The 24,303-nt window shown below is 41.2% G+C and overlaps 1 protein-coding gene across 3 annotated transcripts in view; it reads left to right on the top strand.

The window, feature by feature from the left end:
- Positions 1 to 24,303, top strand: part of shroom2 (shroom family member 2) — a 154,169-nt gene that overhangs the window by 12,861 nt on the left and 117,005 nt on the right. Inside the window, exon 1 of one of the 3 annotated variants that reach the window (XM_062977248.1) lies at positions 23,476 to 23,750. The exons of the other annotated variants lie outside the window; for them this stretch is intronic. Within the exon in view, the coding sequence (XP_062833318.1) occupies positions 23,727 to 23,750 (24 nt within the window). The 5' untranslated portion in view covers positions 23,476 to 23,726. Of the gene's footprint in view, positions 1 to 23,475; positions 23,751 to 24,303 lie in introns of those variants that run through there. 3 annotated transcript variants of the gene reach the window in all.

The following is a 24,303-nucleotide window of genomic DNA, read 5'->3' as shown; positions in this document are numbered from 1 at the left end:
GGAGGGTAAAGGAAATGATAAATGGAATAAATTGTACGAATTATCTTTATTCTTCCTACTAAAAGCTCAAGATGAAATATGTAGGGGCTCCCAAGAATGACCATTTAAACTTAAAGACCTATTAAGGTTAGTCCAAAAACTAAACAATAAATTTAAAAAACTGCAATACAGCCACTTTCTTAAGCTATTTATTTTATTGTAAAACTGGCATAATATGTTAAGAGAAAAAAAACATTATAGTAAATTACCCCGCTTTACTTCATGGCATGTCTTTTACAATTGTACATCCTTATTTGACACACAATTTTGTGCATAATTTATCAAATTATGAGACACTAAAAAAATCTGATGTATTCCTAGTCGATTGTTTGACAGTGAAAACATAATACACTCAGAAGTATACAACTTGTGGTCAGTCTGTTTTCCTCATCATTTTTCATTATTGGCTATGCTAGCTAGTGTTGATGGGATTTGCAGTCCAACAGCACCTGGAAGATCACAAATTCCCCATCACTACCTTGCTAGAGGTGCATTAATCACAATGTTTTATCATTTTTTTTACATTAGACAAAACACACATTATTTGCTAGACACCACCGTTTGTGAAATAAATTTATTTATTTATTTATTTACATCACTTTTACCCCGCCTTTCTCTCCGAGGAGACTCAAAAGCGGCTTACAGTAAATAGGCAAAAATTCAATGCCTAAAAACAATGTAAAAACAACAATTCATATAAAACAATCTACAAAACAACAGTTCATATAAAACAGATACCATTACAAAATAAACATCTTGCTCCTATATGCAGAATTAGTTCTTAACTTGGGGAAAATATTTCATCCATGGATAGAGATGGTATCAAAATTGGGAAAACACAAATGGTAACACAAAGCTCTGAGAGGAGAGTGACAATGTTTATAGCTTGATAAATGGTTGGTAAGTAAGTGGTCTGGCAAAAACTGAAAGATAGCTTTAGAAAAAATTGTAAATCTCACATGTCATAGCAGGAAATCCTGGACTTCAACTGGGTGGCATTGCAGCTTTGTATGGTTTATAGTGAAAAGCACTATATTGTTGATATCTGTGCAGAAGTAATAATGTTACTACCTTGAGTCCCCACTAGGAGATAGAAATTTGTTGTTGTTGTTGTTGTTGTTGTTGTTGTTGTTGTTATTATTATTATTATGTTTTCAACTGTATCAAGAGTGGAGAATTCTTTCAGTCGTCTTTTTCTTTCCAGGTATTGCAAGAATATCTTCAGATGTGTCACTTCAAAACATGGTTTTGGGATCTGGTTAAACAAATACACTGTGTGTGTGTGTGTGTGTATACACCACCACCAAGGACATTGTGCTGCCTTTTCATGACACTCGACTTTGCCTATTGAGAAAATTGACCTTGCTGAAAGACTATAATATTTTCCCCTCTGGGGACATTTCAAGAAGAGATTGACCATACTCTGTTCGTAGAGGTAGCTAGTCCCTTTATGTAAAACAGTTCTTTGAAGGTCATTCTAAAACCTAATTCTTGATGGTGTGAGGTTGTTTGTGCCATGTAATCATGTTTCACTTAAATAGGTTTAAGCAACTATTCTCATAATGGGAAGTGCAAACAATGGAACAATTTGTCTTGTGATACATCTAGAAAAGATGGTAAAATCTAAAGAATTAAGGAAAAAATGTTCTCCAGGGGCATTTTAATATTTTCCAGTTAAAAAATGTAAAAATAGGTTGACATGCGCAAGACCAAAATGCTATTCAAGACAAGACTTTAATCACCCTAAATTCAAGAAACTGCACACTATAAAGATTTGTTTAGGAAAGTCTAGAGAATTATAATTCCTAAAATCAGCATATTTTGGATGTCTCCAAACCTGTAATCCAAGATACATTTCCACAGCTAATGAATGCTACTTGAGAAAAGCCTAGATAGAGCTTTCTTTGCTTATGTAATATTGAATAGTTTAGTATTTTCATTGTGTCTGTCCATTATACCAAACATTGCGATAAATATAGAATCTCTCCCAGTGTTTCCATGCACTTAAGGCAGTAAATAATAAGTGTTGTTTCTGAAATGCGAAATATTCCAAAGTCTAACATTGTCCACATGGGTGACTGAGATAGATATTCCTTTTGCTTTCTGATGGTTCAGTGCACACAAAATATACTAAAATTTTATTTGTAAAACTATGTATTAGACTATGTGTATATGGGGTATATAAAATATAAATGAATCGTGTGTTTAGACTTGGTTCCCATCAAGATATCTCATTATGTACATACAGTAAAACCCCGCTCGTTCGAGCCCCGCTCGTTCGAGCCTCCGTGCCATCGGAGCAGGTGAACGGGGAGGGCCGTAAAGGCCCTCCCCGTTCACCTGCTCGCTGGCGTGCGTGTTGCTAGGTAGATAGCAAGCTACCTAGCAACATGCACCAGGCGCTCGCCCCTTGGGAGGTGGCCCCTGCGTGTTGCTAGGTAGATAGTAAGCTACCTAGCAACACGCAGGAGGCACCTCCCAAGAGGCGAGCGCCCTGTGCGTGTTGCTAGGTAGCTTGTTATCTACCTAGCAACACGCACGTCCGACTCCTTCGCCTCGCCGGGCACCGGTGTTGCCGCCCCGGCGGGACGAAGGAGCTGAGGCACGGGCAGGGGGGGGTGAACGGGGAGGGCTTTTGCGGCCCTCCCCGTTCACCCACCCGCCGAACGAAGGGGCTTTCTTCCTTTGGCGAAGGCTTGGAGCCAGGGAAGCGGGAGTCACTTCCCTGGCTCCAGGCCTCCGCCAAAGGGAGGGAGAGCCCCTTCGTTGCGGGGGTGCTCCCAACCGCGGGGAGCCGCTGTTTGCAGCGCCTCCCGGTTCAGTCCTCGTCCCCATGGAGAGGCCTCTCCGTGGGGACGAAGGCCGGATCGTGAGCCGCTGTTTGCAGCGCCTCCCGGTTCAGTCCTCGTCCCCATGGAGAGGCCTCTCCGTGGGGACGAGGGCTGGATCGGGAGGCGCTGCAAACGCCTGTTTGCAGCAAACAGCGGCTCCCGATCCAGCCTTCGTCTCCACGGAGAGGCCTCTCCATGGGGACGAGGACTGAACCGGGAGGCGTTTGCAGCGCCTCCCAGTCCAGCCTTCGTCCCGCCTGGTAATCCGAGTTATCCGGTTGACCGAGTTGTGGTCCGCCGGTTTAACTCGGAGTACCGGGGTTCTACTGTATATGCAAATATAGTTGATCCAAAATCTGAAATGCAAAACACTACTGGTCCTAAGCATTTAAGATGAGGGATACTCAACTTGTATCAGAAACACTGTTACATTCATGCTGGAAAACACACACACCTGGGAATCTAACTGAATGCAACAGTTCTTCCTTCAGAAACGTGGGTTCATTCTTCCTTTATTTTTCATGTAGAAAGAAAAGTATGGGCAAGTATGCTTCTACTTTGTCTTTGCAAAACACTTGCGCCTTACTCTTTCTGGCATAAGTAATTAAAATGCACAAAACATTTCTAAAGCTACATTTTCAAGTGAATGTATGGCTTTTTAATAAGCATGAACAAAATAGCATCTGCCTTAGGAATAGCCTGCTCTAACCTATAAATATTAGGGTGTGTTATCTATGTCATGCCTGCACCCACATCTCTTCTGCATGGAACACATATGATGTCATCTATAGGGAAATACTTCACATGGCAAAAATAAAAGCTATGATCAGCTGCTTTGTTATTACTAAGGTTAAATTAATAAGTTTTTATCCAATTTATAGAGAATTGACATGTTTTCAAGGTAGTAAATTAACACTCAGATGCTAACTTGCAGAAGGCAATACGCCAAGTGAAGTATTACTCTTCTAAATTTTCATTTGATTTGTAGCCATTTGTGATTTGTGAGCTTGTGTGAAATAATGTACTCTGCACACAACAAATTTCACATAAATATGGTTTTAATGTCTTGTTCGGAATTACAGACATGTAGTGATTTGTGATTGGATTGTGATTCTGGAGACCAGGCTTCGATTTCCTACTCAGCCATGGAACCCCACTGGCTGATCTTGGGCAAGTCACACTCTTTCAGCATGAGAGGACAGCAAAGGCAAAACACACTGAACAAATTTTGCCACAAAGACCCATGTAGCAGGTTCACCTCAGCAAGTCAGAAGGAACATGAAGGTGTACAACAGTTTAATGCACAAAAAAGAAAGAGAAATCATGTATGGACTTTCATGTCACAACTGTAATTCACTTTCCTCTGTTGCATCATCTGCTCTCGAGTGTCTTAGAAAGAGGTGTGACTGGGTGTGTTTTAGTTGCTTCAGACTTGTTGACATAACATCAGGATCATTCTAAAAATAAAACTGATAGAGTTTCTTTAGAAAGATGGCAGGATAGTTGGGCCAGAGATGATGATGTTTGAATGCGCTAGCAAATATCCAGCAGTATGGGATAGGTTGGATGGGAAAGAGAGGGCAGAGTCTCTATTGTTTATATATATTTTGTATGCGTGCTCTCAGTTTTGTGTTAACCATGATGCTTTTTGTTCAGTGCTTACTGCACTATCTTTGAAGATTTTAATTTTTGGAGGAGAGAACTGCAAAGCACTGCAAAGAGATAGGAGAGGCCTTTGGGTGTATACACTATGCAATTATAGCAGTCATGTTTCCATGCTATGCAGTCTTTTCTCTTGGATCACTCTAATAAGCTATACTTTGAAGGGAGAGAGTTTCTTCCCATACTGCAAATCCCAAGAAAGCCTAAAATGAAAGCATGGAATTTAAAATGAGATGAAATTGCTATAACTGTGCAGTGTAGATTCATTCTTTATAACAGTTCTGAGGACTGGGAATCCCTAGACCACGGTGGGCAGCTTGTCACATCTTCTTGGTCTTGCAACTCCATCATCCTTCACTACTAGCTATCCTGTGCAAGACTGATAGGAGTTGCAGTCTAACAACATCTGGAAGGCGACAGTATGCCCTACCTCAAGTCCAGTTCGTGGTTACATTGTTATTTATATCAAGGCAAGGTACAAATGGACAGAACAGCACTTTGAATAGACAGTGATGCTGGTCAGACCTCTGCCTCTTTTTGCTTGGTTTTTAAATTATTTCTTTGCACTATGTTAAAAGTTAGCTTTCGACCACTGATAAAGCAATAAAAGGCTCTTCACACAGGGCATAAGGTGCTACTTCAGTGTGTACACATGCTCAGTCATCTTAATAAAATGAATATATTGGCAGATCAGGATGTAGGAAGCAGACGGATGTTACTACATATGTGAAATAAGATGATGTAACCTTTGACCCTCAGACAGATAAGCAGTAAATATATCTGAATCTTGAGGATTCAGTACACTGTGGTAGGCAAGAATTACACACACACTTGTCTGAGAATGTCTCAATAAAATCATTTACTTGGAGTAGACATGTATAGATTGCAATGTGGGTCTGGAAGCCTTCCAGGCTAGAGGCTGCACATTTTCCTAGCTCAAAAGAAGGCAAGCATATTCAACCAGCTCCACGCAGACTAATTCTTTAATGCCTTTCTTCCTTCGTGAAGTTTGCACTTGGGGCCCTTTCGTCCAGTTGACACTATTTCAGCACAGTTATATGGCAAAATGCCACCAATAATATTTTGACCATTATATCTTTGTCCTTCCTATATTCTCAGTTGGATCTAAATATTTTGCAATTTTGTTGTAGAGAAAATAACTATTTCATCCGTACAGTAAAATACACATGATTTGCATCGGTTTAGTGATCATTTACAATAAAGGCTATACTCTATTGCCATGTTTTTGTGGTTCAAAGATACAGAAATTGAGTTCAGTATGTGTTGTAGTGGCTTGAGTGTTGGACTAACTTCTGGAGGCCAAAGTCTGATTTCCCACTTGGCGATGGAAACCCACCTTGGATGAGTCACACACATTCAGCTTCAGAAAATCATTAGGGTTGCTTCAAATCAGAAGTAATTTTATGGCATACGACAAGTCATAGTGCTGAAGGCAATGTTGGAAAACTTTTGGCATAACTTAATGTTTTGTTTTGTTTAGCTTATGTGAGAAGTGCATATAGGATAATCTAGCCTGGATCTTATCCAAAGTAAACCAATCCCTTGAAAGAACCAAGCATCATTGTGCAAATTCAACATATAATATAAAAATATTTATTTATTTATTTATTTACTATACTTTTACCTCGCCCTTCTCACTCCGAAGGGGACTCAGAACAGCTTTACAATGTGGCAGTAATTCAATGCCATTTAAAATACAAGGAAACTCATTTAAATTACACATTAAATTACAATAGAACACAATTAAAACCATTTACATCACATGATCCAAGAGCAAAGTCTGGGCCATTCCAGTAGTCAAATACTATGTCTTTTCTATCTATTGCTGCACCAGGTTTCCGAAGGCTTGGTCGAAAAGCCATGTCTTCACTTACTTGCAGAAAATCAGGAGGGAAGGGGCTGATCTAATCTCCCTGGGGAGGGAGTTCCATAGTCGTGGGGCCACTACAGAGAAGGCCCTGTCTCTTGTACCCGCCAATCGTATCTGCGAAGAGGGCAGGACTGAGAGCAGGGCCTCCCCCAACGATCTTAGACTCCAGGACAGTTGATAGAGGGAGACATGTTCGGACATGTAAACTGGGCCAGAACCGTTTAGGGCTTTATAGGCCAAAGCCAGCACTTTGAATTGTGCTCGGTAGCAAACTGGCAGCCAGTAGAGCTGACACAGCAGGGGGATTGTATGCTCCCTGTACGCAGCTCCGGTGAGCAATCTGGCAGCAGCTCGTTGGACCAGTTGCAGCTTCCAGACAGTCTTCAAAGGCAACCCCACGGAGAGCGCTTTGCAGTAATCTATTCTGGATGTAAGTAAAGCGTGGACTACTGTGGCCAAATCAGACTTCCCAAAGTACGGGCGCAACTGGCGGACAAGTTTTAACTGTGCAAAAGCTTGGGGTTCCAGGCTCAGTGATGAATCCAGAAGAACCTCCAAGCTGCGAACCTGTGTCTTCAGGGGGAGTGTGACCCCATCCTACACGGGCTGCAACCCTATGCCCTGTTCGGCATTGCGACTGACCAGGAGGAACTCTGTCTTGTCTGGACTCAATTTTAATTTGTTTGCCCTCATCCAGACCGTCACAGCGGCCAAGCACCGGTTCAGGACCTGAACAGCAGCCTCCTTAGTAGCATGTGGGAAGGAGTGACAGATTTGGACATCATCTGCGTACAGATGACACCGCACCCCGAAACTCCAGATGATCTCTCCCAGTGGCTTCATGTAGATGTTAAATAACATGGGGGATAATATTGAACCCTGCAGGACCCACAGAACAAAGGCTGTGGGGCCAAGCAGTTGTCCCTGAACAACACCTTCTGAGAACGACCCTCGAGGAAGGACTGGAGCCACTGCAAAACAGTACCTTCATGGCCCATTTCTGCAAGGCGTCTCAGAAGGATACCGTGGTCGGCGGTATCAAAGGCTGCTGAGAGGTCCAGCAGAACCAGCAGGGACACACTCCCCCTGTCCAGTTCCCAGCATAGATAATCCACTAAGGCAACCAAGGCTGTTTCACTACCATGCCCTGGCCTAAAGCCAGACTGCTCTGTGCGGCATTTTTTTCAATTGTTGTTGAGAGATATTTACAAGCGGAAGGTATATTAGTAGGATTATCTCATTTTAAAAAATACCTCATTTTACTCATTCTGTCTACACTGCCATGTAATCCAGTTCAAAGCAGATGATCTGGATTTTATGGGGCAGTATGTGTGTGACAGAGGTTTTCATTTCCAGGGAGGTCATCAAAACTTTCTACTTGCCTGCAGCACCCATGGCCGTGCTTGTCTTGGTTGTCTTGGCATTTGCTAAACTAGTAGCTACATGGGACAGCTACACTTTCTTCTGATTTTTTATTCATTGTTTAAGATGACATGGAAGCTGTGTTAGGACTGCACATGTCCACTCCACTGAAGGGTATCCCACAAAGCCTCTTTATTACAACTTTTGAGCTGCTCAGCAACAAAAGTACAAATTGATGTTCACTTATGCAATACAGTAGAGTCTCACTTATCCAAGCTTCGCTTATCCAAGCTTCTTGATTATCCAAGCCATTTTTGTAGTCATTTTTTTAATATATTGTGATATTTTGGTGCTAAATTCGTAAATACAGTAATTACAACATAACATTACTGCATATTGACGTACTTTTTCTTTCAAATTTGTTGTATAACATGTTTTGGTGCTTAATTTGTAAAATCATAACCTAATTTGATGTTTAATAGGCTTTTCCTTAATCCCTCCTTATTATCCAAGATATTTGCTTATCCAAGCTTCTGCCGGCCTGTTTATGTTGGATAAGTGAGACTCTACTGTAGTGTTCTCTCTGCTCCTAATACAACACACACTTCAAGTTTCGGTTGAAGATGTGGAGCTGATTGATGCTGCTAAGATATGGAAAAGATTTTGCACTGTTATTTTAGATCTGACATGGACCTGGAGCAGCCATGAAGCAAAACACCAAGTTAGGGCACTTGTTCTTTTAAACGACCATTCCCATCACCCCCTCCTTGTCTGGCTAGTATTAAGGGAGCACTACTCCTAAATGTCTGGGGGAACAGGAGCCCCCACCCCTGCAAAGGCCCCAATGTTCAGGGCAGAACCTGCCTTTGATCTTTTGATATCAAGTTTTTCAGTTATTGTCAACATTCTAAAGGGTTTCAGAACTCAAAAGAGTGGTTTCCACAGCGCCCCATTCAAAGATCACCGCTGCTGGTCTGTTGTTCAGGTGCATCTTGGACAGATCACAAGCCAGGTTCAGCTCTTACATCTCAAAGAGCCATATTCCGGTCTTCTGCTTTAGAGATAACCAGCCATACTCGAGTTTTGTGTTTCAGGTCAGAAACTCATTTGAAAGAGCTGGAAAGAAATTTGAAAGAAAAAGTACTTCAATATGCAGTAATGTTATGTTGTAATTACTGTATTTACGAATTTAGCACCAAAATATCACAATATATTAAAAATCTATCACTGGTTTGAATCCCATCTCACACATATCCCGTTCCTATTACCTGATTACCTTGTGACTGACCAGGAGCACTTCTTTGTTGTCTGGATCACACCTCATTTTCTTTGCCCTCATCCAGTCCATTCCTGCCAACAGACAAAATGTCAACAGGAGGAATTAATCTTGACATGTGTTACACCAGGCTCTCCATTTCTGTGGGTCAAGTAGGACATGGGGACATTTGTCATAGAAAAAGGTTTTTCAAAATCAGGAAAAGGGTTTACCTATGTATCACAATTTTCCTGAGACAGAGGGGAGGTTCCCATGTGAGAGAATGTGCATTTGCATAACTCCATAAATAGAGGTTTCCTTGTTTCATTATCCACAGATTTCTCAGCATGGAGAAATGGCTTGGATGGAGATTAGGCTTGGCTGAAGGTCACTTTCCAGCTGCAGTCTAGCTCACCCAACTGGCTTACATCCATTTGTGTGGCTTTGTCCTTACGGTGATTGGTTGGATTCTGTGCCTAACTGCAATGGGAGTGGAGAAATTGACAGCGTGGCATCCTATGCCTGGCACCGGCACTGACAAGATCTAGGTTGAGATCTGGGGAGTCTGTTTTGTGAGGCCTCCTCCTGAAGGCGAGCCCATGGAGAGAGAATGCCTGGAATTCATGCATGAACATGGGTCCCTCTCAAAGGAAATTTCCATCTCACAAGACCTTGATGTCTTTAGCTAGTATTATGCAATCTTTAGTTCTAGCTTACATGTCTTTTGTCTTGTGGAACCTTTTCAACAAAAGAAGACCAAAGAATGCTTTGCTTACTTTTTTCTGGGTTGGGGAAGTTCTCAATTTACTTTGTAGTGTCACGATTCTTATCCCACTTTTGTGGAATATGTATTCTGTATTGGTGAATGAAAGTATTCATTTCCCAAATTATTTTCATTTGCCTACTTTTCCATATGAGCATACTATTGGTTTTTCCATTTATATGGGTTTTTTTGCTTCAGGATTCCAATTGACCAGTTGTCTTTATTCTCGGTGAGAAATTTTGGATTAGACCCAATATAGGCCATCCTATAATTATGGTCACACCGAAACAATCCACCAGTAGCAGTGACACTGAAACCTGTCCCTATTGTGGCTTGTCCATATCTCTTAAGGAACTCCTGTCTGAAGAACAACTTTTAACGTATAAAGGGGTACAAATATTTCAAACGGCAGCTGTTTTTTATTTTGGGGTGATTCCAAAAATTACATTGAGCTGTGTTTAAAATATTTTTAAATACAGAATGAATTGTTTGCATCTAAATAAATTAAATTAATTGTGACTTCATTTTGTTTTTTGTTTTTTCCAAGTGGCTATAAAAGAGAAAACTAGGAGTCCTAAAGGATGGCCAAGTGCTTATGCTTTAGACTGCTCTTTGCAAGGAATGGATATTATGTTGTCCCTTTCATGCTTTCCACATCACAAAACCCTTGCTCCTTTATTGTTCGCCCCAGCAAGATGGAAGTTGAGAAGATTATGGGAACTCTCCGGGATAGGATTACACAAGCAATTTTCAAGCAGTTCTGTATGCCTGGCTTATTATTTCATGAATATCTGCATCTGTAATGACTTTAATTTTGCATCTCAAAAGACAACTGGTTTAAACCAGATAGATAAGTAGAAATATTAGATTATAACTGAGCTATGTTGAACTTCTTCAGGAGTTTTATTAGCTTTTTCAGGATACAGGCAGTCCCCAAGTTATGAACAAGACAGGTCTTGTAGATTTGTTTTTAGGTTGAATTTGTTTGTAAATCAGAATAGGTGCATTTTTAAGCACAACTTCAGCCTATCTTTTAGCTTTGAATAATATAGAGAAGGCTAGCATGGGATGCTAGCTGAAGTTACACTTAAAAATGTAACTGTTCTGACTTGGGGACCATCTGTATTTCGTAGTTATGGCAACCCTAAGGCAAACCTATCATGCAGTTTTCTTGGCATAATTTATTCAGAAGAAATCACCTTAGTTGTCGTCTGAGACTGAGTGAATGTAACTATACACGTAAAAAATAATAAAATTAGTAAGATAATCATCATCATCATCGCCTGGTAGTGATCAGCTGCATGGATTTTGGCTCAAATATCTGATTAGCTTACATGGAAAAATGGCCCAACAATTCAATGAGATGCTGCAAAAAGGAAGTATCAGTGAATGGCTAACAACTGGGAGAACATATCTGATACAAAAGGATCTAGCAAAAGGAGCAGCACCAGGAAACTACAGGCCAATAACGTGTCTGCCCACTATGTTTAAACTACTGATTGGCATCATAGCTGACAGAATTCAAGACTATCTTGAAGAAAAAAACATCTTGCCAGATGAACAGAAAGGCAACAAACTGAAAACAGAGGGGCACAAAAGACCAGTTATTAATTGACGAAATGATTCTTGAGAACTGTAAAAGCCGAAAAGCTAATCTTCACATGACGTGGATTGACTACAAAAAGGCCTTTGACTCACACAGCTTAATCATCAAGTGCCTGGACGCCATCGGGATTTGTAAAATCGTTGGCGCTTTTATTGAAAACATGATGGATCTTAACTGAACTGTTTGTTGGAAATGAAAGCTATGGACTTGTCAACATCAGAAGAGGAATTTTCCAGGGAGACTCATTGTCCCATCTGCTTTTCATTATTGCCATGATCCCTCTGTCAGCAATCTTACAAAAAACAAACCTTGGCAATCAAACCTCCAAGAAATCTCACAAAATTTCACATCTGATGTACATGGATGACCTGAAGCTGTGTGGGAAAACTGAAACTGAAATCCAGTCTCTAACTGTCCAAATTTTTAGCACTGATATCAGCATGGAGTTTGGTTTGGACAAATGTTCGACAGTGGCATTGAAGAAGGGAAAAATTATTGAAAGTAAGGGAATAATATGCCTAATGGCCAAACAATAATGTGTCACCAGTTAGAGGCCTATAAATATCTGGGCATATTACAGCTGAACAACATCGAGCATGAACATGTGAAAACTGTGGTCAGCAAAGAACACACACAAAGGGTCAGAAAAATTCTCAAAAGCAAGCTCAATGGAGGCAACACCATCAAGGCCATAAACACCTGGGCAATATCTGTCATAAGATATACTGCTGGCATTATAAATTGGACACAGGCGGAACTGGACAATTTGGACAGAAAAACGAGAAAACTCATGACCATTCATAATTCACTGGACCCTCGCAGTGATGTTGACCGGCTATATCTGCCTAGAAGATCAAGTGGCAGAGGACTCTTACAAGTAAAACAAGCAGTCAAAGAAGAAGAACATGCACTGGCAGAATATGTAAAGCAAAGTGAAGAACCTGCTTTGATTGAAGACAGAATAATAATAATAATAATAAAACTTTATTTATAACCCACCACCATCTCCCCAATGGGGACTCGGGGCGGCTTACATGGGGCCATGCCCAGACACCATACAATATAACAAAATAAAACAATATATCATAACACAATATAATAGTACAAAAATAATCATATACATTACAACACAGATCAGAGCAGACAGGGCGGGCCACATGAACATTTAATTAAAAACTCGGGAGAGAGAGGCATATAAATAAAGAGAACAGGGGTATAAGATGGAACAGTCCAGACAGTCCAAAGAATAAAATCCAAGGGGAGTAATCAAAGGTATATAACATTTACTCCCCGAAGGCACATCGAAAAAGCCATGTTTTTAGATCTTTCTTAAAAGCCAATAAGGTGGGGGCTTGCCTGATCTCAGAGGGCAATGAATTCCACAGTCGGGGGGCCACAGCAGAAAAGGCCCTCTCTCTCGTTCCCACTAGACGGGCCTGGGATAAAGGCAGTGGCGAAAGAAGGGCCTCCCCGGATGAGCGGAGGGATCGAACAGGTTTATAATAGGAGATACGGTCACGAAGGTAGGTGGGTCCCAAACCGTTTAGGGCCTTATAAATGATGGTATTCACCTTGAATTGGGACCGGAAGGTGAACGGCAGCCAGTGGAGCTCCTTGAACAGGGGAGTAGATCTCTCCCTGTAGCTCGCCCCTGTAATTAATCTGGCCGCCGAGCGCTGAACCAGTTGTAGTTTCCGGGCCGTCTTCAAGGGAAGCCCCACGTAGAGCGCATTACAGTAGTCCAGTCTAGAGGTAACTAAGGCATGCACCACCGTGGTCAAGTCAGACTTCACGAGGTATGGTCGCAGTTGGCGCACAAGTTTGAGTTGTGCGAAGGCCCTCCCGGCCACCGCCGACACCTGAGCCTCAAGCGTCAGCGCTGAGTCCAGAAGGACCCCCAAACTGCGGACCTGTGATTTCAGGGGGAGTGCAACCCCGTCCAGCACAGGTTGCCACCCAATACCCCGATCCGACGCGCGACTGACCAGGAGGGCCTCTGTCTTGTCAGGATTGATCCTCAGCTTGTTCCTCCTCATCCAGTCCGCCACAGCGGCCAGGCACTGGTTCAGCATCCGAGGGGCTTCCTTGGATTCAGATGGAAAGGAGTAGTGGATTTGCGTGTCATCTGCGTAGAGATGGCAACGCCCTCCAAAACTCCGGATGACCTCTCCCAGCGGTTTCATGTAGATGTTGAATAGCATGGGGGATAGAATAGACCCCTGCGGGACCCCACAGGTCAATGGCCAGGGGTCCGAGCAGGAGTCCCCCAACTTCACCATCTGGGAACGACCCCCCAGGAAGGACCGGAGCCACTGCAGCACAGTGCCACCAAGCCCCATCCCAGAGAGCCTCCCCAGAAGGATACCATGGTCGATGGTATCGAAAGCCGCTGAGATGTCCAAGAGAACCAGCAGGGTCACACTCCCCCTGTCCAGCTCTCTGCGGAGGTCATCCACCAAGGCGACCAAAGCCGTCTCGGTACTGTGCCCAGGCCTGAAGCCAGACTGCGAGCAGTCCAGAAAATCAGTGTCATCGAGAAACTCCTGGAGCTGCTTGGCAACCACCCGCTCCAGCACCTTGCCCAAAAATGGGAGGTTGGAAATTGGTCTGTAGTTGTTACAAATAGATGGATCAAGCGAGGGCTTTTTTAATAGTGGTTTTACTACCGCCTGCTTAAAGCAGGATGGAACTGACCCCTGAACCAAAGAGGCATTTATTATGGTCACAAACCAATCCAACAACCCATCTTTGGCCAGCTTGACCAACCAGGAGGGGCAAGGATCCAGAGCGCAGGTGGTCGCCCTCACAGACCCAAGAATCCCCTCCACGTCATCAGGAAGAACAAGCCGGAAAGAATCCCATAAGATCGAACAGACAGGTACCTCGGTTACCTCCTCTGGAACTACAATTAAACTGGAGTCTAGCTCAAGGCGTATCTGAGCAACTTTGCCTGCAAAATGGTGAGCGAAATCGCTGCACCTAGTTGCCGAGTCATCGGGAAGCCCCTGTGCCTCAGGAGGCCGCAGGAGCTCCCCAACAACTCGGAACAACTCCGATGGCCTATTGGCCGCAGACGCTATGCGGGCAGTCGTGAAAGCTTTCCTGGCTGCTCGCAAAGCCACGGAGTAAGCCCTAATAGCGGCTTTAGCCCGTGCTTGGTCAGACACATCCCGAGATTTCCTCCAGATGCACTCTAGTCCCCTCCGCGCACGCTTCATCACGGCCAGCTCCTCAGTGAACCAAGGAGTCGACGTGGCTCTACGTAGCGAGAGAGGACGTTCGGGAGCGATCGTGTCCAGTGCCCTTGCCAACTCCCTGTTATAGCGATCAGCCAGGGCATCGACAAGATCGCCAGTCTCCAAGACAGGAAGATCCCCAAGAGACCTCAGAAGTCCATCCGGATCCATCAGTCTCCTGGGGCGGACCATCTTAATGGGTCCACCACCCCTGCGGAGGTTAGAAGACACGGCGATACTTAAACAGATCAGATGATGGTCAGACCATGACAATGGAAGAATGTTTTGCTCTTCCACTCTGACTGTCCCACCGTCCACAATAAAAACAAGGTCCAAGGTGTGTCCTGCCTGATGTGTGGGCCCAGATATAACTTGAGACAGCCCCATGGTTGTCATGGCAACCATGAAATCCTGAGCTGCTCCTGTCAATGTGGTCTCAGCATGAATGTTAAAGTCTCCCAACACTATCAGTTGTTGGGAGACAAGGGCCGCATTGGAGACCACTTCTGCTAGCTCAGACAGAGAGACTGCTGGGTCGCGGGTCAGAAACTCCTCAAAGCACAGCAGACAAAAAACCAGTACAAGAAAACCGCACTGCAAACTAGAGCTGACAGCTCATACAACAAAGCATTGCGTGGAAAGTCCCTTGACAAAATTGAAGGAAAAGCTGATAAGGAGAAGACCTGGTTATGTCTCACGAATGGGACACTGAAGGAGACAGAAGTCCTGATTCTTACAGCCCAGGAGCAAGCCATCAGAACAAATTCAATTAAGGCCAAGATCGAAAAATCAGCTAATGACCCAAAATGCAGACTGTGCAAGGAAGCTGATGAAATCATTGATCATATCCTCAGCTGCTGTAAGAAAATTGCACAGACAGACTACAAACAGAGGCACAACTATGTGGCCCAAATGATTCATTGGAATGTATGCCACAAGTACCACCTGCCAGCAGTAAAGAACTGGTAGGATCACAAACCTGCAAAGATAATGGAAAATGAACATGCAAAGATACTGTGGGACTTTCAAATCAGGACTGACAAAGTTCTGGAACACAATACACCAGCCTCACAGTCGTGGAAAAGAAAAAGGTTTGGATTATTGATGTCGCCATACCAGGTGACAGTCGGATTGATGTTGTTGTGTCAATAATAATAATAACAATAATAATACTTTATTTATAACCCGCTTCTATCTCCCTGAGTCCACATGGTGGGCTTCACATGGTGACCAAGCCCAATCAACAGATAAAACAATATAACAACAGCATATATAATTAAAACAATAACAGTGAAATAACATTCACAAAATACATCAGTGAGCATCAAGACTAAACAGTGGGGCTATTAGGAAATTACAGGGAAGCCCAGCATGTGCAAAAGGCAATGAGATTCAGGAATAGGGTAAAGTCCTGAGGGTTAGGGCAGTAAATAGTTAAGACTGGATGGCCCTACTGTTCGAAAGCACGTTGAAACATCAAATTCTTCAATTTTTTGTGGAATGTGGCCAAGGTAGATGCTAATCTAATCTCCCTAGGGAGAGAGTTCCAGAGCCGGAGGGCCACCACCAAGAAGACTCTCTCCCTCATCCCTATCAGTCGTGTTTACGATGGAGGCAGGAGCGAGAGAAGGGCCTTCCTGGCGGATCTAAGAGCTTGCATTAGCCCGTAGGGGGAGATATGGTCACGCAAGTAAGCAGGACTCGAGCTGTTTACGGCTTTATAGGTCATAACCTGCACTTTGAATTGGGACCTGCAAGTTATCGGCAGCCAATGGAGCTGCTTCAAAAGAGGCGTCATACGCTCTCTGTGGCTAGCTCCTGTTAACAGCCTGGCTGCCGATCTTTGCACCAATTGCAGTTTCTGGGCCGTCTTCAAAGGGAACCCCACGTAGAGTACATTGCAGTAATCCAGTCTAGATGTAACCAAGGTGTGGACCACCCTTGCCAAGTCAGACTTCTTGAGGTATGGTTGCAGATATAGAGAAAGGCAAAGACAAACACTCCTTTTGAACAAGGCATGCCAAGAAAATTTATGTGATAGGTTTGCCTCAAGTTTTCCATAAGTTGGAAATTACCTGAAGGTACAGAGCAACTCACAACAATAAGTTGTGAGTTATCTAAGTGTTAAATGTACTGTGCCTGAAGTACAAATGCATAGCCAAAACCAGTGCCTTCATGATGTGACCTTTCTCCCTTCCTTTCCTTTTCCCTCTCCTCCCCTCACTTCCATAATTCATAGTATAACTTACATTACTCTGTTCTCAGGTTCATGATGTGAGGTGGATACCTTGAGTCTTTGGTATCTGCTGGGGTTTTGTTTCCAGGGATACCAAACTCCATGGATATTGAAATTCCATTTTATACAATGATGTACTAAAATGACATCCCTTATATGAAATGAGATTTGCTTATTGGATTTGTTTGCTTGTATTTTATGTGTATGTATATGTATAACACACACACAAACTGGATCATCGTATACACAGGTTAATGCTGACCCAACATGAAGAGGCAGAGACCCTGTTAGCCCTACCTTGCATGTGCTCTTCTGTCGAATAATTTTGACTTTTCTGTTGAACTATTTCTATGCATTTGTATAGCTCTTAAGCATAATGGTTACTACTTGTAATCATTGTGCTTACAATCTACGGAGACCTTTAGGCTCCAATCTATATATTTTACATAAGAGTTATTCCTGTTAAGATAAATGGTGCTTTCTTAGAAATTTCCTATAACTCAGCAGAAAATTGTTAAAGGAAACACATTATGTTTTATTGCATTTGTTTTTATTTAGAAAACAAGTGTGCCTTTGAAAACTTTGCAAAAGCATTAATTTGGTTTGCAGAACAGAAATGTATTCATGCAGTAAAAATCTAATTTAGACAAATGTCATTCCATTTTATCACTTTATCAGTGCCCAAGAAATAGCTGATGCCATGCAGGAAGCATGAATGGAGGCACTGTATTTGCCATCAGTAGATTTGATTATATTGCTAGAAAATTACTTACAGGCCAACCGTATTAGCAGATTTTTTTAAAAAAAAAGTTACATCTCGATTCCTTTTCTTTATTCCCACCTTCACTGTCAACCTGCCAGCCCCTCACTTCAGAATGTGTTAAGCTTCAATCCTCAGCCCTGCCAACCTTGAACTCTGTCTAGCATTCTGAATATCTTTCCCAGTGAAGTCATGCTTTTTATGTCTTAGTATTCCTCTTTACTTTTAGCCTTTAACCCCCAACACTTGCAAGTATACATTTTTGGCCACACACACACACACACACACACACAAACAGATAGTCGAGGTAGTCTGGAGACCTTCTTCTTAACCAAGGGTGGTGGTGGTGGTGGTGGTGATGATGATGATGATAATAATAATAATAATAATAATAATAATAATACAACTTTATTTATATCCCGCTTTTCTCCATAATGGAACCCAAAGCAGCCCACAAGATAATACAATACAAATCAAAACACATTTAACATAAAATATAAGACAAAAATCTCACAAAGCATAATAATGTCCAGAAATAAGATATAAATAAATACTAAGAATTGAAAACATTTTAAACCAATTACAATTATTGTGGAGACTTATCAATTTAATAGTATATTTCACTAAGTTCAGTGTAAATTGACCTTGTCATTAGCAATTGAATTAATTTGTCAAAAGTTTTCTTGAACAGGTAGGTCTTCAACTGGTTCTTGAAAGATAACAGTTAGGGACAGTTTTAATCTCAATGTGGAGGGAGTTCCAAAGGGTTGGGGTGGCTACCGAGAAGGCTCTCCCTCTCGTCACCGCCAACCGTATTTGTGATGGCGGTGGCAACAACAGAAGGGTCTCTCTGGAAGATCTTAATGGTTGGGCAGGTTGGTAAGAGGCGATGTGGTCAGATAAGTAAGTTGGGCCTGAATCGTTTGGGGCTTTAAAGGTCAAAGCCAGCACCTTGAATCAGGCTCTGAAACATATTGGCAGCCAGTGTAGGTGCTGAAACAGAAGAGTGGTATGCTCTCTAGGTCCAGCACCTGTCAGTAACCTGGCTGCAGATCTCTGGAGTTTCCGGGCACTTTTCAAGGGCAGCCCCATGTAGAGCCTGATACAATAGTCTAAATGGGATGTAACTAAGCTGTTGACTATGGCTAAGTCTGACGTCTTAAGGGTAGAAGAACTCCATCATCAACATCACCACCGTATGTTTTTTTCCTCTTCTCCTCCTCTCAGCTTTGCTTGTCTATATTACATCCTGCTCTTTATTCCCATTCTCCCTCTTCTCCCCATTACCAACACCACTTTTTCTAGATATTTCTAGGCACATATACTGTGGTGGCACAAACAGTAGATTATGTCAGCAGAGAGATGCACTATATCTGCTTTGTATTTTTTGTCTGGCTCAGTTACTGCTTAACCCATATTTGTGTGTATGTGCCTTCAAGTCACCTGTGGACTTAATGTGGCCCCATGAATTCCATGAGCTTTTCTTAGGAAACCAATACTAAGAAATGATTATGCCAGTTTCATTTCTGAAATATAGCTTACGGCACCTCCCATCCATCTCTTTGCAATGAGAGGTCTCTCATCATTAGTGGTCTCCCATTCAATTGGATCCTACTTGGTTTCCAAGGGAAACCACATGGGATCTGGTGCCTTTAGGGCATTTAGACCCCATAACAGCTCAATAACAAAATGATAATAACAATAATAATATACCTTCTACAAAGCTAGGAAAAGGTTTTGATCATGCTGGTTAAGGAAATTTGGTGTAGATAAGAAAAGTAACTTTACCAATTTGGAACTTTTATAGGAATATAGGAAAAAAGTCATGTTCTGATCAAGTTTTGTTTGAATTACTGGATAATAAAACACCCTATTTGCTATTGAGAAAGGGAACTTGGCTCATCACAAATATTTATTTATTTTGTTTAAAAATAGTGCTGCCTTCTTTCTCATTCCCTGTTATCTCTTCTGGCTGATTGTTGACTTCCTTTGGCCCTGTCAAACACTCTGAATGTGCACACTTAGTCTGTGAGAAGCTATTCCATGCAATAGTATTTGAAAGAAATCTTAGTAGTTTGCAGCCTCAGTTAATCATTACAGTGTGAAATTCAGTTTAGTGAAAACAGGCATTTCTAATCGAGAGATCTTTCTCTTAGACCTGAATCTTTTTGAGATATCCTAGTCGGATGTGCACAGAATTTCCACAAAATGTGAGCAAGGAACCTCAAATGATCAAAGGTGTTTTAAGGGAAAGAATACCTGAAGATTAATGATTTGATTGGTGCTAGATAAAGAAGTAATAGATGTGCCGGTCTACGTATTGCCATTGTGTGCCTTCATAGTGTTTTCTTGGCAGAATTTGATTAGAGAGAGATTGCCATGAGAGAGTATGACTTGTCCAAAGTCATCTATTGGGTTTCCATGGCTGAATGGGGTTTTGGATCCTGGTCTCCCTGAGTTCTATTCCAACAGTCAAACAATTGCACCACGTTGGCAGTGTTGACACATTAACCAGTTTAGGAGATGAAAGGATGGTTTTGTAAAGACTACAGGTTAGAAAATTTGCCTAAACCTATATTCAAGAAATTAATCCTCCAAGAAGAACAGACGTTTCATGCAACTCTCTTCCCTGTGCAGCCCTCCTTCCCTTACAGAAACTTGTTCTTGATGGCTTTCTGGGGCTTCTCCCTACATAAGGTTTTAAGATTTCACTGAAAGAAGCAATTGTCAGCAAAATGGCCACTTGGGGCCCCATCCTTTGTTCTGTTTTGCACAACAAAAGTATTTCATTCCTGTTTTGGTTTTTAGTTGTTCAGCATCTTGTAAGAAAAAAGCCACCATAACTAGCTACTCCTGTACTTCAGATGGTGGGAGTCAGAAAGATTATGGAATGTGATGAAGGAATTCCTAAACTAGTAGGATTTGGTACAGCTTTGATAACAAACACGTAAACTGTGGATTTCTTCTGTAATTGTTGGAATGCTAAAGAAGCCTAGTCAGCATTCAGTAATATTGGAGTCTGATGGGATAATTTGGACGAGTTTGAAATCTCTAGCATGAGAAGTAGCATTAGCACCAGCTTATTGGCTGCAGGGAGGCTCCACTGAACACAGGAAGCGGAATGCTTTTGGAGCAGGTGGCAGATTCTCTTTAGATGAATATATCCAAGAGTGGTAGAGAAATAGAGATTTCTGGGCACTAAGGTAAATCAACCTGTACCTAATGTGTTTGGAAAGCTAATTTCTTGCGCTGTGAAATAATACAAGATACACATTATGAAAAATAGAACACATCAGTTGAAACATCAAGATTGTGCCTGTTTAGTGAAGTTTCTTTCTTAATGGTTTGCACTGACCTTTGAGATTGTTTTAGTTGTCTGTTCTATTTTGAGTATGTTTGACTATTGCTCTACTTGAGCAATAGAAATTTTCCATTGGAGTATTTGTTGTAAATATTGAGGTGTCAAAACCATAAACATTTGTTTTAAGACAACTCAAAAAGTACAGTAGATTTTCTCTATTGTGTCATATGTACTAAGGAAGAGGATCATTTTGCTTATCTAATGAACTGTCAGAATTAAATCAGTATAACATAAATTAACACAAGGGCTTGATTACATAAGATGCTTATAAGATAATTTAAAATATCTAAGGCCTGAATAGAACAGTTTGGGAAAACTGTGTCTGTTTGTTTTCTATGACAAATATTTATTAAATTGTTTAATTTGTATGTTTCCTTCCTTTCAGATTGGGATCCAACGCAGACTCAGAAATAGTCAGTTAAACAACTTCCCAGTCAAATTTCTGAAAATTTAAATCATAACTTACATAAGTTTAAAAAGATAAATAAAACATCCCAAGAAGAAACTCCTTTGCTGCTTACACATTAAAAGATTACTTTACTGCTGGTAAAAGAAGAGCAGGAGGCGGCTAGGAAGGGAGTTTCAGAGGGTAGGAGCAACCACTGAGAAGGCCACCATCACCGTGATACTGTGATGGTGGCAAGACTGAGAGAAGGCTTCTTCCCCTATAGATCTCAGGACTTTGGCAGGTTCATGTCCGGTGATAATAGGGATGTATAGGTCATGACCAACACTTTGAATTGTGCCCCGAACTGAATCAGTAGGCAGTGAAGCTATTTTAACAAGGGTTTATATTCCTCCTGTAAGAGACCTGGGTTAGCATTCTGATCAGAGCATTTTGGACCCATTGAAGTTTCCAAACAGTTTCCAAAGGCAAGCCCATGCTACAGTATTCTCAACTGAATGTAAACAAGACATGTGTCCTCCTTGCTAGATCTGATGTCTCAGGAAATTGAGCATTAGTTTTAGCTGTGCAAATGAACTCCTTGCCACTGCTGAAACCTGGGCAACCAGGGTTAGAGCTTACTCGAGATCAACTAAGTTGCACACTGGATATTGCTGTTTCATAGATGGAGTAAAAACTTTTAAAATAATGTATGACTAATTTATATGGCTACGATGATTTGAACAAAGACTGATTACAATCATCCAGTCCTCTGCTTGTTTGGCTAGTTAACCATATAAACAATTACATCTCCACCAAAGTATTTTAAGTTTATATGGAGCAAGAAAAGGAGTTTTGCATGTAAATATAACATGTTGCATAAAAGATCCTACCACCAAAACACCTGTAAAAAACAGCAACAGATTATTTTCTTAGTAGCCTAACAGATATCTCACAACATCAGTTTGGATTCAGGCTTCCAAACATCAACTCTCTAAAAACATGAGCAATTTCAGTACTTAAGTCAGTACGCACATTTGCACAAATACATTCTGAAATTAACATATTTTTTCTTATATACACTCATTCATAGTTTTTAAAGGCAATTGAGTTTATAGCAAACTAAGCCTAGAAAACCTTGTGATAAATTTGGCTTAGGGACATCATCATCATAATCATTTATTTATTTATTTATTTATCCCCAACTTTTATCTCTGGAAACCAATTCACAACTTGAAAGGCATTTGCCTGAGTAAAAATATAATTGTTGGAGCCATGGCTTGCTTGTACATTCACTTTTTGTTCCTAGTTAGATAACACAAACAACCCAATGAGGAGTAAGCATTTTTATTATTCTCTGTGGCAATCTTAAATTGGTTTGGAAATTTATTTGGAAATATTTTATACCACAAATTATAGGAGGCCAAAATATTATTGTAGATCATCCCTTTCTGCTTTTAACATCTTATAATAATACAATACATGATTGCATAAATCCTCACCAGGATGAGAACCATGTAATTAATTCCTAGAAAGAGAGACTTCATTTTTGTGATAAATTACAACAGGGAGAATTTTTCAAAAAAGAGCAATTAATAATTATTTATTTTAATAGTAAACACTTTTTGAGCTCTCTTGAATTTCATTTGTTTCTGAGGTATAGATGACATGATTTTGCAAATTATTACATGTAACTAAAGATGCACAGCTGTTCTCATCTTTCCCCCCAAATAGAACTAACTGCTAGCTGTGTATGTGCAAAAGGGGGAATTTAGTAAAAAGCAGTTTTGAGAACAAATGATAGAATTACAGAAGGAGTGGTAAGTTGGCAGAAACTGTGTCCCTTTTCTTCTCCCCTCTAAAATCTGTTTGCATTTAGTTTTGCATTTTCTTGCTCTGTGTGGTTGGGTATAAAATGTACCACTGTTAGGAAATAATGTGCTTATAGTTCTGATATCCTCTGATGCAGCCAAATACTACGAACAGAACACTTTCTGTGAATTTGAATTAGTTATGTTTTCAGGGCTTGAACCAGGAGTGCAACCCAGCCCTGTTGCCATGGTGGTATTATTAGGGGGAGGATTTGTCTTTTTTGCTGGCTGTTTCGTGATGTGTGTGTGGTTTTAATTCTGCAGCTTTTGGATGTGATTGGCCAGAAGTATCCTTTGCCCCCAACCCCCATCCTGGGACTGGAGCAGCAGAAGGTCAAGAATCTGGCAGTTAAGAGAAACTGTTTTGTTATGCAGCCCTGCGTTAAGATTAATGGAGCTTAAAGTAGCCAGGATAATGTTTGCTGAGGCTGTTAAGTGCGCGTGAAACCATTTTACACCTTTCAGGAGATGACTTTGTGCTCCATTTTGCAGGTACAGAAATTATGGTGCATATTAGGCAGTTGATTAAAATAAATTGGGAAAATTGTGTCCAGTTTCAACAGAGAAAAGGAGACATCACTTGAAGACAGAATGCTATATTCATACGCATGCATATATGATGAACATTTATGTGTTTTGAGAACCTCTTAGATTTGGTGAGCTTGCATGGATTCTTCTTTTGACTGAATTTCGTGATGCATAGGTAGCTGCTCCATCACATTTCAAATTTATGCAGTTCTGATATAGAATGTTTAACAATTCAGTGCTATATGCTATTATGAGTGTGGTTCAGTGTGCACACTTTAATTCAGTTCTTTTAACCGTATTATATATAGTTCTGTATAATTTGCCTTCTTAAATTGTAGAATAGCAAGGCATGGTCTCAGTTTTAACCTGCTTTACACAGCAAATCTACTTGTGCTACTAGACAAAATGGGGAGTGTACATTTTAATTAATATAGCTACCTTTCAAAAAAATTAGTGCTGCCATTATTTCTAGGTATGGCATAGATCATTTCCTGTGATCATTCCCTGACATAAAAGT

The sequence above is a fragment of the Anolis carolinensis genome, chromosome 3 (assembly GCF_035594765.1).
Source record: "Anolis carolinensis isolate JA03-04 chromosome 3, rAnoCar3.1.pri, whole genome shotgun sequence".
Lineage (NCBI taxonomy): Eukaryota > Metazoa > Chordata > Lepidosauria > Squamata > Dactyloidae > Anolis > Anolis carolinensis.
This window is presented reverse-complemented; position numbering and strand designations above follow the sequence as displayed.